The sequence below is a fragment of the Macaca nemestrina genome, chromosome 17 (genome assembly GCF_043159975.1).
Source record: "Macaca nemestrina isolate mMacNem1 chromosome 17, mMacNem.hap1, whole genome shotgun sequence".
NCBI lineage: Eukaryota > Metazoa > Chordata > Mammalia > Primates > Cercopithecidae > Macaca > Macaca nemestrina.
The window spans coordinates 50,973,876-50,987,179 of NC_092141.1; the positions used below are offsets into that span (position 1 = coordinate 50,973,876).

Genomic DNA, 13,304 nt, shown 5'->3' on the forward strand with positions numbered 1-13,304 from the left:
CCCTGCCCTTAGCAGTGCTTTATTGGTAGAAGCAGAGCATGCTGCCCAGCCTCAGGCTCAGAGGAGGACTGTGGGGTCTCTGCAGGCTAGGACTGAGTGGTCTCTCAGTCACGGTGAGGGAGGGGAGGGAGGGCTGGGAAACAGTAGAAAGTGCTGTAAACCCTCCAGCTGACTTTTCTTGCCTGAGGTGCAAGACCACATAGCTTGGCTCCCAAGCCTTTGCACGTGGCACTGATTCATAACCTAATACCTAAGAGACTCCCACGGCGGGAAGGTCCATTGCTGCTAGGAGCCCCCAGCTCTCACTCCCGGCTGGGGAACCCAGCTCTGAGCTGTAGCCAGCAGAAGCGTCAGCAGGCGGCAGTTGCTCCAGGGGGACAAGGCAGCTTCATGGTCCTCCCCTTCTTGTCTCCAAAAGTTGGAGGCTTGGGGTAGACTCCTGTGGAAGTAACAGAACGGATAAGTGAGGAATTTACTGGACATTTAGAAATGGAGCTGTTTTTGGGTATTAGTGACCAAACTGAGGATAGTTGGATGCTCCTAATTTCCTCGCCAAAGTCCTAGGGCCTGGGATTGACTGTCAGCCCAGAAGCTAGTACATTGGGAAGCCACTTGGAAAGAGTACGGTATCCCTCGTGACAAGTTCTGTTTTCTCTGCTTAGAGACCTAAGAGGACTCAGCCATCCATCCAGGGAAGGATATGAGGGCCTAACCCAGCCCAGGGTGCTGGAGGTGGCCTCCCCTTACCTGCAGAAGCCTCATTTCCCCCGCCAGGCTGACAGGTTCAACCTGGGGATACGGCTGCAGCTCACAAAGCCCCGGGGATAGATGTTGGCTCTGAAGATGTCCCTTGAAACCATGGTGATACCGGTATTGTCACATATAATTCGAGACAAGGAAATTCTGCTCAGGGCCTCGCGCTGTCTTTTGGTGAAAACACCTCGTTTCTGCCACCAGAACCTACCAGGCAGTCAAGAGATGTGGGTGAAGGTTGCGGAGGAATTACCTTGTCATGAGCACCTGTTGTGTGCCAGGCACTTTACATATATTATTCCATTCAGTTCTCACAAAATTCCTGCAAGATTGGAATCTTAGAAATGAAACAAATTCAGTGGCCAAATAAATTGCCCAGTATTCAGTGCACAGTAATTTAAGTGGCCAGGGCTGGATTTGAACTCAGGCAATACCAACTCCAAATAAGGAGTCAGGTCTTAAATCACAAACTTATTGGAGGGAAACCAGATTTCGCCCTTTCTGCTCATGTTTTCTGGGATCTACCAACCCAGAACAGCGAGGCTGCCAGGCTACCTCCTGGGTTTAAGATGACTCCGGCTCAGGCAATGTGGGCCTTGCCTGGGTCAGTGTCTCTCTTCCTTTAACCCAGCTTTCCAGAGAAGAGCCTCCTGATTTCAGATCCTGTGAACTTGGAAGAAATGATATTAAAAAGAGCAGTGATCTTCAATGTTTAGTCTTGAAATGCTAGTGTTTTTCCACTCTGCCTCTGGTGCTAATGTCTTTTATGATAGGGTCACTTACCTGTCTCCGTCTCGGGCTCTTCTGAACTGGTTCTCGAACAGACAAGCCAGAAGAGGCCCCACTCGAGCCCCCGGCAAAAGAGGCTCAGCGATGGCCCCAATCCAGATGTCAATGTTGTCAGGGGTTCCATACAGATTCAGGAACTTCCTTGCCAAGTCCTGGTTTTTCAGCACCCGGCTAAGCTGTGCCAAATTCCGGGGCTGGGAGAGCCCACAGAAGCGCCTCCAAGCATTGTACCCTGCAGGGGAACGGGGAGAAGCAGCTTCAGTCTTGCTGACCTCCCATTAGCTTCTGCTTCTCTCCACCAGTCCTCTGGGAGGAAGCTGTGGCCAGTCAATATTGGGCAGACCCAGAAGATCCTGCTGGCAGAAGAGGCCCTAAACCTTCCAAAGACCAGGTTTCTGTCCTCTGATTGAAAATGTGAGTGGACAACCGTGCTCAGTGTGCATCAGACTAAGGAGTGTGTCCTAACTTAAAAAGCTGTTTTAACCCAAAACACATAACCACAAATCCAACACTTAGTGATATTATTACTGGGCTCGAGTGCATTCGTTAGACACAAGTAAGACGGTACCCAGAACATAAAAGACTCTCCATCAGGTTTGTAGAATGAATGAATGAGTGAAAGAATAAATGAATGAACAAACCAACAAATGGAGAGCGTGGATAAAATTCATCTACTCAGAAAAGGACGGCACACTATGATTCCTTTGATATGAGAGGTCCTGCATAGGCCAATATAGAGACACAAAGTAAATTAAGAGGTGATTGGGGCTGGGGTCGGGATGGGGATTGACTGTTCTTACAAGGTTTCTTTGGGGAGTGGTGGAAATGATGTGATATTAGATCATGGTGATGGCTGCATAACTCTAAATACACTAAAATCATTGAATTGTCCATTTCATATGGGTGAATTTTATGGTGTATCTCAATAAAGCAGTTTTTAAAGTTTTCAGAAACTTCCAAAGACCAGCCGTACCAATTTGTCAGCCATCAGGATCCCACACAGGACCAAGCCACATCATAAGATGTGACAATCAAGGTAGGAGATAGCTTGGCCATGTCCCAAAGGGACACCAGCCCAACATCATCCATTGAACCACAACTCACACACACCATCCCCCAGCGGAACACATGAAAACCACACAGGGTTTTACCATACTGAGCACTGTTGGGTGAATATCTCAGGACCCTCACAGCACCTTTGTGAGGTACTTTTATGGCATGCTAACTATATCTACTATGTTTACTAAAGTTGAGCAACCATGGACTTCAGGGTCACTTTACTGTTCAGTGGAGCTCAAACCAGGTTGTCCAGTTCCCAGTTTGATGTTGGACTTGGGAAGGGATTAGAGGAGATTGTAAGAGCTAGTGTCAGGATAATATTTCTGGAGGGCACAGCTATTGCGGGGAGCAGAAACTCGCAGTGTGGAAACTTGGGTGGCTAGCGATCTCAGCTCTCCAGCAGGGAGCGCCCACAGCTCCTTAGCTGCCAAGAGCACCCAAGTTTAAGGAAGGAAAGAAGCTCAGGTTTCTCGAGTGCCTGCTGTGCTCTACCAGGCGCCGTGTGAAGTGGGGTGGGCAGTAGGAGGTGCCACCACTGCTTCACACATGGGCACATGGGCCTTCAGGTTCTTTCCAGACAGGGAGGTAGGAGGTGGGAAGGAGAGAGGAGCAAGGCAGTGGCCAAAGCCTTCCCCTACGGGGGTTGAACAGGGGGAAGAAAGGAGAAATTGTAAATTTAAATTCAGATTTTACTACTTCTTATTTATGTGACCTTGGGCAAGTTACTAGCTGTCTCTGAACATAGTTCCTCATCTATAAAATGACTGTAATCATTGCTTCTCAAGGTGATTGGGAAAACAAATTAATGTACATGAAAGTGACTAACAAAGTGCCTACATTTTCTTCTTTCCTGGGATAAAGTCATTTGTGCCCTCACCAAACAGTCACTGCAGCCTTAGTTTTATTCCACCTATTCCCTGCCTCTAAGACTCTGCCTTTCTCCACTTAGAGCAAGGAATGTTTCTGTAGCTCCGAGATTTTAGCCTTCCTCCTTGGATCTTGCCAGAGTGTTGGGAATGGAGCAGTTCTTCCCTGCCTTTGAAGCCTATTGCGTTTTTTTCTACTTGGAAAGTTCAAGCCTCCCTTTTTCAGCTCCTGGGCCTAAGTCCTGGTCCTGTGGTGGACCTAAAGCTGGAGCCCCTACAGTGGATGGGGAACCATGGCAGGACAACAAGCGGTGTTCCAGGGGTGCTTTGGGAAATCAACCTTGGCCTTGCATGGCTTTGCACCCCTGTACATCCTGTAGATAGTCCCAGTCAGAAGGGAGGTACTAGGGTCCTCCCAGACCCCTTGAGCAGCCTGGCCTGAGCAAAGCTGGGAGAAGAGGCGGACAGCGCCCTCACCTGGAAGGCCATGGTCCCGGCTTCGTTGCATGTTGAGAGCTGCCAGGTCCAGCCCGATCCTCCTCACTTGCCGAAACAGCCGGTCCCGGAGTTCATCCACTAACATGGCATCCTGACGGTTCAGCTTGGCAGGGGTGGCCATGAGTCCCCGGAGGATGGGGTCGATGCCACCTGGTGGCAGGGAATGTGAGCAGCACAGATTGGACCAGCCTCTGGGAAGCTACTTGGGTTATCACATGATGCCAAACTAGCCCGGAGCTGGACAAGCCAGCTGGGTATGTTCAGTAATGTTTGTCAGGAAACAGAGCTCTGGAGAAGCAGGAAGCAGCTGGAGCTGGGAGACACTTCTTGAGTGGAAGGTGAGCTCCCCATCAATCTGACATTAGCCTCCACCCCTTTAAAAAATCCTCTCATTCCACAGAGGATGGGAGGCTTGTGACTGAGGGTCTTGCTGGCACCTGCCTTGTTTCCACTGTCCTGGGGAGATTTTAGCAGTGGTCTCTGCAGCAGTCTGGCTTCCTGGCAGTAAGCTTGTCCCACCTAGGGGAGGGTATGCTCCCCACCCTTCCCCTGGAAAACCTGGTCACCTTCATACACGATCCGCCAGCCGGCAAAGAAGGCAGAGCTAAGTGGGACGTGCGAGTTGGGTGCAGAGGCCCGGTACTGTCTGTCCAAGCGGAACATGAAGGGCTGGAGCATGGTGTGGCCAAAGCGGAAGGCCAGGGTGAAGACATTGGCCACTCGTGGGTCCACATTGGAGCAGTACCCCCTGTAGGGTCCCAGGGTTCTCCTGGCCCGGGCCTTGCCAAGAACCAGGGGCAGAAAGTCTCGGTAGGTGATGATCTGGAAGAGAAGACAGGAGGAACATTCCCTAGAGGCCACTCACCCACACCCTTGCCTTTTCAAAGGGTGGCTCAGACATATTCTTTATTGTCATCATGTCAAGTGTGACAATATTAATTTCCTATTAGTGGATACAAAGCCCAGAGAGGGTGAGTGACACAGACAGGGTCACACAGAGTTAGAGGCAGAATCAGGGGAAGAGGACAGATCCAGGCGCACCGCCAGTCACCCAGACCCAGCTGGTTTTAGGCACATCCCCAAGGATGTGTTAAGGACTGCTTCTTATGCCAAGCTTGTCATCTGGGGGATGCTGGGATGCAGAGCTCCTTACCTGGACCATGGCCCCCATGATCTTCCGAGCCTCATTGTACAGCTTGTCTCCAGTCCACCGGGGATTCAGGCGTCTCAGCTCGGTGGCCAGCCGGTTGTGCTCTCGCATAAAGAGAGTGTGCATGGCTGCCAGCTTGGGGGTTTCCGTTGATCGGGTGTCACCTTGAAAACCCCAAGCTCAGATTTACTGCAGCCTTTCCCAGAGCAATGTCTTTCTACTAGGGCAGACCCAGGGCTGGGGACTGGAGAGACGGGGTGGGCCACACTCCTGGCCCTCACTGGACCTCCATCTCTTCAGCTGTGCTGAGGCTCCTCATCGCCACTCTGCTCCCTAACACAACAGGTCAGGAGCAGAAGGACCAGGGGTTCCTAGGAGGCTTGGGTTAGGTGGGAAAGCACAGGGCAGCTGCTGGTCTCAGGCAAGGGCTTCTTTGCCTAAGGATTCTACTCTATAAGACAACCAGATCCATAGCCCGGACCAGCTATGGGCAAGGGCACCTTGACTTTGGGACTGCGAGCCCACCTGTCCATGAGCTGCCTCTGCCTACATGTTCTCTGCCAAGGGCTGGTGTACCTTTTTCCTTCTTTGGGCTTCGTATAATACTGCTCTTCCCCGTGAGCCGGAAGGAAAGAGGAAGAGAGGGAGGGTTGGGCAGAGACTGTTCTTAGGAACAGACTTTCTACTCCAGGCAGGGAAGGAAAGTTAATTCCATCATTTGCTTGCTTTTAACTAAACTCTTTTGCACAAGGTCTTAGTTCAGTAGACCTCTCCGGAAGGCACACGCTGTTCTTCCCAGGACACACAAATATACAATCCTTCAAAAGAGGGGCTGGGGCCGACTCCCTGTGAGGAAAACAGTGGAATAGAGTGGACTGGGCAGAGACCTGGAAACAATACCGACTGCGTTCTCAAGTGGACTCTGCCATTTGAAACTAACTGTGTGCTCTTGGGCACATGATTCACCTTCCCTGAGTCTCAGTTTCTTATCGTAAAATAAGACCAATAATATTTCCCTCCTTTCAGGGCTGTTGCAAGGTTTAGAGATGGCATGTTTAAATATCTTAATAAGGTTGGGTGCGGTGGCTCACGCCTGTAATCCCAACACTTTGGGAGGCCAAGGCAGGTCAGTCACCTGAGGTCAGGAGTTCGAGACCAGCCTGGCTAACATGGTGAAACCCTATCTCTACTAAAAATACAAAAATTAGCCATATGTGGTGGCAGGCGCCTGTAATCCCAGCTACTCCGGAGGCTGAGGCAGGGGAATCACTTGAACCCAGGAGGTGGAGGTTGCAGTGAGCTGAGGTCGCACCACTGCACTCCAGCCTGGGCGACAGAGTGAGACCCAGTCTTAAAAAATAATAATAAGGCCGGGCGCGGTGGCTCAAGCCTGTAATCCCAGCACTTTGGGAGGCCGAGGTGGGCGGATCACAAGGTCAGGAGATCGAGACCACAGTGAAACCCCGTCTCTACTAAAAATACAAAAAAATTAGCCGGGCGCGGTGGCGGGCGCCTGTAGTCCCAGCTACTCAGGGGGCTGAGGCAGGAGAATGGCGTGAACCCAGGAGGCGGAGCTTGCAGTGAGCCGAGATCGCGCCACTGCACTCCAGCCTGGGCAACAGCGTGAGACTCCGTCTCAAAAAATAAATAAATAAATAAAATAAAATAAAATAAATAAATATCTCAATGAGAAATGACTACCATTATTTTTGTAACCATGTACATGGGGCAAAAGACCCTGAAGAGAGTTCAAATTAAGCTTCCAGAAGAAGGTATTAACTGTCTAGCAACAGGTGGGGACAGGGAGGAACTAAGGAAATTTATCCCAGAGAAGAGGAAAAACGTGGAGATGGAAGTAACAGCTACTTTGAGGTATTCCTGTGTGAAAGAGAGACAGGGTCTTTTCTGAGGTTCCAGAAGCATGATTAAGGGGAATAGGTGAATATTTGATCAAAATAAGGAGACCTTTCTAACAGTCGGAGCTGCCTGTGGCTGAGCTGGGGCACCATACAGGTGGTGAGAGCCTTCTCACCAGAGATGGTTAAGCAGTTATCTCTGGGCACACACAGGGAGCTTGGAAAGGGACTCCAGCATTCTGATTCTGTGATGACTGTGCACAGATCTATGCCTACTGTGTGCCTAATACTGAGGTCCCAAACCATGTACCTTCACCACATCCCACCATGACTTCCCAATCGGGACCCCAGGGATGGCTGTTTCCTGGGAAGACACCACCTTCCTCCCAGTCTGACCTGCCAGGAAGCAGGGGATGCGCGCCGAGCGGTTGGTGAGGAGACAGGGGTCATCACGCAGGTTGTCAAAGGGCAGCAGGGCCCGGCCGTTGTCTTGGAAGCGCTGGTTGACGGCCAGCAGCCCCAGATAGTTGGTCCGGTTGCGGAGCCGCAGCGAGAGGGAGACCTCACTGCCATACACCATGCTGGCGTCCACGAAGGAGGTGAGCGCGTTGATCTGGTTGCGGACTCTGTTTTTGTTTTGGGGGCATGAGGGTGCCGAGCGGAAGAAGGGGATGCAGTCACGCTGGTTCTTGATGCGGGGGTCATTGGGTGGTATCTGAGATGGAAGAGGAGCCAGTGACATGGGGCGCCTTCAATAGTAGACTCACTTCTCTCCCTCGTGTCCCACCTCTCTCAAAACCTTGCTTAAAACTCCCTTCCTCCAGGAAGCCCTCCTTGACTCACCCAGGCTCATGCTGCTCACCCCTTCAGTCTGAGTGTCCTTAGCATTTTGTTTCATAGAGTCTCAAAAGGTTAGGAATGAATGAGGCTTTGGAAACAATCTCGATCCTCATTTTACAGCAAGGAAAACAGCCTCAGAGAAGGGAAGTGACAACTAGTTAGCAGGAAAGGTGGGATTAGAACTTAGTTCTCTTGACTCTTAGGCTTGAGCTTCTTTAATTCTGTTCAGTTCGACAGACCTTTTCTAAGCCCCTTTCTTGCTTGGTGCTTTGGAGACTATGAAGGTCAAAAAACACAGGAAAGGTTGCAGGAAGCTGGCAGTTCAGTGGAAAAAGACACACACGTGGAGTTAAGAAACTAGGTTGAAGTGGCATCTGCTGTGCTTGATAGAAAAGCCATATGTGGGCTGGGCGTGGTGGCTCACGCCTGAAATCGTAGCACTTTGGGAGGCCGAGGCAGGTGGATTACATGAGGCCAGAAGTTTGAGATCAGCCTTGTCAACGTGTGAAACCCCATCTCTACTAAAAATACAAAAATTAACCAGACATGGTGGCGCGTGCCTGTAATCCCAGCTACTCAGTAGGCTGAGGCATGAGAATTGCTTGAACCCAGGAGGCAGAGGTTTCAGTGAGCTGAGATTGCACCTCTGAACTCCAGTCTGGACAACAGAGCGAGACTCTGTCTCAGAATAATAGTAATAGAAAGAAGAAAGAGAAAGAAGAAAAGAAAAAGAAAGAAAGCAAGAAAGCAAGCAAAGAAGGAAGGAAGGAAGGAAGGAAAGGAAGAAAGCAAGAAAGAAGAGAAAGAAGAGAAAGAGGAGAGAGGAGGGGAGGCCATGTGTTAAAAGTATAAAAGGAAGATCTGAGAAGGCTCCCCAGAGGAGGTGCCCCTAAGCCAGGGATTGAGGAATAGATAAGATTGCTACAGGGAGAGGCCATCCAGAGGCCCTCACATGTCATCCCTCATGAATGTGGCCCCACCTATTAAGGGTGACTGTGTGTGTACGTGTGTATATGTGAGAGTGTGTGTGCATGTGTGTCAACCCTATGTCCCTAGCAGAGACTCTGCTCCTTGGATTCTATCTTTTCTTCCCTAGCACCCCACGCTGTCCTTGCCTTCTAGCCTGAAGGTTAGGACCCTACTCACAGTCCAAGCCCAAGAAGTTGGCAAGAGCTGCAGGGCCCTTAGACCACTCTGGGAAGGAGAGAAGGGCAAGAGCTAAGAGGCCCTTAGGTTGCCAAAAGCAGGGGCCCAGAGGCTTCCCCTGTTGGATTCAGACCCATGGGTCAAGACCTGTCTCGAGGGCTTCCCACCCCATGAAGCCTGACCTCAGCCTCCTGGCAGATTGCCCTACCCCCACCTCTCAAACACACACGGTGCGGGCTCTCTGCTCAGCTGTTTCTTGTGTCTCTGTCTCATACCCCAGCTCCTCAGGCAGCTGCTTAAGGATGGTGCTCCAGTCTTCCAGATCCCCACCCCCAGCACCTTGCCTTTTGGGGAGGCCACACAGGGGCGTGGGGGATTGGCTGAGGGTACCTTGATGGGAAAGCAGGGGGGCAGCTGGGCACAGGTCTTCTCACAGTCGACGCCCTCAGTGAAGGCCACTCTGGCCGGGGACTCCGGGGAGAAGTCCAGGTCATGGTCAATGAACTGGCCCCACTGCATGAACATGAGGGCCCGGCCACGGTCGGAGGTCAGTCTCTCGCTGGGGAAGCGCACAATCTGGTTGGAGACAGCCCGGACCTGGGGGGGAAATAACGTCAGCACGGGACATGGGCTCCCTGACCCCACAAGGTATTAGAGCCAACCCAGGACTCAGGGAGCAGCAGCTGCCCTGCTGGAACTGACAGCTTCCCCTCTCTGCCCTCCATGCCCCCTTTGTCCCTGGAGATGTAGCCACCTCCTGCTCTGATTCCTAGAAGGATGGTTTCTGGCTGGGCTCCTGAGGATTCTGGTGGTAAAGAGAAGGAGAGGAGCCAGGTTGACTGGCTCAGACCTCACCAGCTCTTCCAGAGGGGAAGGCAGATCAAATAGATAGATCAATTTATAGACTGATAGCTACCCAGACGATAGCACTGATTCACAGGTGCACGGGCTGGTTGCCAGGTGATGGATAATGCATGTAGGGAGTACTGAGTCAGTGGATGGAAGGATGGATAGAAGAAAATTAATTAATAGATGTTGATAGATGGGTAGATGATAGACCGCTATATTGATATATCAATAAAAAACTGATGACTTGATAAATGTGAAACAGATCAATAGATAAAGTCAGATTAAAGTATAGAGCCATTTATATTTAGCAAGACTTGACACTGATTTTCTCAGAAAAAACTCTACAACACCGTAATGGTTAGCATGAATAGAGCACGTCCTATATAGCTATTGATACCAAGGACTTCCATATTCACACAATATTCTACGAGGTAGGTTTTAGGGCCATTTTACAGATGAGGAAACTAAGCCTCAGAAAGCTGTATTATTTGCCACAAGTCACTGCGCTGGTCAGTGGAAGGGCCTGAGTTCAAGCCCTGCCTAGCTGACTCTGGGCTGTGTTTTACTTCCCACATTTAAGAGATCAAGCAACCTCCCACGCCCTCAGCCCCAACTCACAAGAGGGAGAAGGAAGCCATTGCGCCTCCTGCCGGAGGTCCAGCCAAAGGGCAGCGACAGCCCATCCTCATACTCGGCGGGCAGCCAGCGAGCCAGAGCCTGGTTGGAGGCCCCTAGCCAGGGTCTCCTCCTGCAGCCGTGGGTGGGGTAGGTCAGCAGTGGGCAGAGCCTGGAGATGGCTCAGCATGGAGGGAGAGGGTGGGTGCAGGAAGGGAGGGGTCCCCAAGCAGGAGCAGCCCCCCGCACATACTTGTTGTTGCATCGTCCAGTGATGGTGCGGTACTTGTTGCTGCAGCGCTCGGCCTGGTCCTGGAGAGCACAGCCACTGGCCTGGGACAGCAGCCGCAGCTGTGGTTCTGTTAGCACATCTGTGGGAAGGCAGGTGGGCAGGCCTGAGTTGGCCTGCTCTGTACCTCCCATCCCTTTACCCTCTGTCCTCCCTGCACCCCAAGCCTGTGCACCCTGCCTCCCTCTCCTGGCTTCCTTCTACTCCAGGCCAGGGCAGGCCCAGGGGGCTCAGTGGGGATCAGAGTACCAGTGACATTGAAGGGTCCGGACCGCTGGGGTTGTAACTTCTCTTCAAGCAGCCCCAAGGCCACATGCATATAATCTGCGGCCTGAACAACTGTCCTGGTGGCTGCTACCGGTTGCTTGAAGTAGGACAGGAGGTCCATGGGGCTGGCTGAGCCGCTGCGAAGCCGCTGCTTGATGCTGCCCAGGAGAGGAGAAGTGAGGGCTGGAGAGAGGGTGCAGACCCACCCAGCAGAGGCCCAGTCCTGGGGGACAGTCAGGACAGGGCACGCGGACAGAAGGATGGATGGAAGGGAGGCTCTACCAACAGGAGAGGTTCATAGGGTCCGGAGGTGGGTGATGGGTGAGAGGACCTTGGCTGGCGCCTATGCCCCTCACTGATTCTCCCAGGCCCATGCAGCCCCCAGACCCAAGTCCACCTCTTCTGGGTCCAATTGTAGGCAGCATCCACCCGCAGCTTGGCCTCTGCTATGCAGTCCCGCAGGACCGAGGTCTCCACTGCCCCAAGAGAGTCTGTTCAAAGAGATGGGGACTCAGGGTTCAGCGAGCCACAAGACCTCCATCAAATCCCAAGTGCTTCCCCTTCCATTTCCCTTCCCTCCTCCTTGGCTGTCTAGGGGCTATTACCTGTGTCAGTGCCCTCACAGGGCTGGGCAAGGATGAGTGTGGCCAGGACCCCTGCCAAGGCTGGAAGCAGATGCATGTCTGCAGTGAGGCTTCACCAGCCGGGATGTGAGTGACATTCACAACCTGCGAGGGAGGATCCTCTGTGCCCCTCTCACTGTGAGGACCCCCAGCTGACCTCTCACCTCCTCCTGCTCTTCTCTGGACGTAGCTTGGAAGGGACTTTTATAGCCCATTCTAGGGTGGGGGAGGGCAGCTCTGGGCCCCAGCAACCCAGCCTCTTGGGTGGAGTTCTGGAACTTCCCTCTGGTTTTCAGGGGAGTTTTGAGACTGAAACCTCCCACCCCACCCCCTGCCAGCCTGGGGACATTCTTCTTGCCTACCCTTCACTCCGTCCCTACCCTCTACTACCAAGCCCACTGATGCACTTCTCCCAGGGCCCAGAGCAGCGCCTGGGACACAGGTGTTGCTCAATGGATATTTGTTGGCTGACAGGAGCAGTGCACCTCAGTCACCACCACCTGGCTGCGTGGCCTCGGGCAAGCCACTTTCCCTCTCCAGGCCTCAGTTTTCACATCCCTAGAATAAGAGCTGGGCCAGATCATTGGCAAGGTGCCTTTCCTCCCACAGCAGGGCAGAAACTGAATCTGCCTTACTGTTATACACACCCCCAGACCCAGCTCAAAGCCCAGCATTTAGTAGGTGCTTAGCAGGTGTTTGTTGAGTGAATAAATGATCTGTGATGAATGATTTGGCTCCTCTCCTTATCCCCTAGCCCTACTCACTCCCTCCAAGGTGCCAGGGAAAGTGTGAGGCTGTGGCCGAGGCAGGGCCTGGCAGTGAAATCCCTCATGGGCCATTTTGGGGACACAGTGAGATGTCACAGGTGAAACACCCAGCCGAGTGAGCTGCTGTGGAGCCTAAAAGTAAGCACCCACCGTGGGCTTTATTCTCTTGGCGTTTCTTCAGTGCCAATCAGTAGTAGGTTTACTCTGAGAAGTAGGTTTCAATTCTGAGTTCCTACTGGGCTTGGTGAGAAGTAGCTTCTTTAGAGGCAGTGTGCTGCACCAGGGTCTGATTGGCCTGGGTTGAATCCAGCCCTGTCACTAGCTTCATGGCCTTGGGTGAGCCTCCATTTGCACATTAAGTGCAGAATGCATCCCTGTCAGCCTTCTGACAGGGCCCATCCTCTCTGCACCTAAGCCTTCCTCCTGCAGTTCCCTGCCTTGGATGAGCCAAGTTCGTCTTTTGCCTCTGACCTCATCTCGGCTGCCTGGAGAGCGCGTGCTCATCCCTGAGACAGTTCCAGAGTCACCACCAATGCGGCCAGCAGCCTGCGTGTCCTCGCCCCTTCTTCAGGAGGACACGTCCATTCCTTCCTCAATGTGGACCCCATGCCTGCTCCAGACTCCCAGGGAGGCTATTCCAAGTGTCCTTTCTCCTCCCCGACCCCCACACCCTACTGAAACCCTGCCCAGTGCACTCCACAGCCTCCTCCTCCCACAGCAACGCTACCAGCCCAACAGTTGCTCTTGAAACAACCACTTCGCTTTGGCAACCCCTTTCACAAGCTCCAGTTGATGGCCTGAGCCCTCCTAATCTTATCTCCTTATCTTTAGCAGAGGCCCCTCTCCTGTGACAGGGGGCCTGGGTAGAAGTCACTGTGTAGTAGCTGAAAGCACACACTGGGTTCCTTGATGCCGACCCACTGCGTGACTGGGTAAA

The 13,304-nt window shown here is 52.4% G+C and overlaps 1 protein-coding gene across 1 annotated transcript; it reads right to left on the reverse strand.

The window, feature by feature from the left end:
* Nucleotides 1-3: 3 nt before the first annotated feature.
* LOC105476814 (eosinophil peroxidase) lies at nucleotides 4-11,779 on the reverse strand. Its single transcript, XM_011733025.3, has 13 exons — nucleotides 11,583-11,779; nucleotides 11,375-11,468; nucleotides 10,960-11,135; nucleotides 10,675-10,792; nucleotides 10,425-10,554; nucleotides 9,348-9,554; nucleotides 7,368-7,686; nucleotides 5,119-5,279; nucleotides 4,532-4,787; nucleotides 3,945-4,115; nucleotides 1,537-1,774; nucleotides 748-960; nucleotides 4-439 (listed from the first exon to the last, which is right to left on the reverse strand). The coding sequence occupies exons 1-12, from the start codon at nucleotides 11,656-11,658 to the stop codon at nucleotides 759-761; spliced, it is 2,148 nt and encodes a 715-aa protein (XP_011731327.2). The 5' UTR covers nucleotides 11,659-11,779; the 3' UTR covers nucleotides 4-439; nucleotides 748-758.
* Nucleotides 11,780-13,304: the final 1,525 nt, after the last annotated feature.

Coding starts and splice junctions, on each gene's coding strand:
- LOC105476814 (XM_011733025.3), bottom strand. CDS start 11,658: ATGCATCTGCTTCCAGCCTTGGCAGGGGTCCTGGCCACACTCATCCTT. Junction 10,793..10,959: donor CGGACCCTTCAATGTCACTG/GTACTCTGATCC, acceptor GCCTTCCCACAG/ATGTGCTAACAGAACCACAG. Junction 4,788..5,118: donor TCATGGGGGCCATGGTCCAG/GTAAGGAGCTCT, acceptor CTTCTCTTCCAG/ATCATCACCTACCGAGACTT.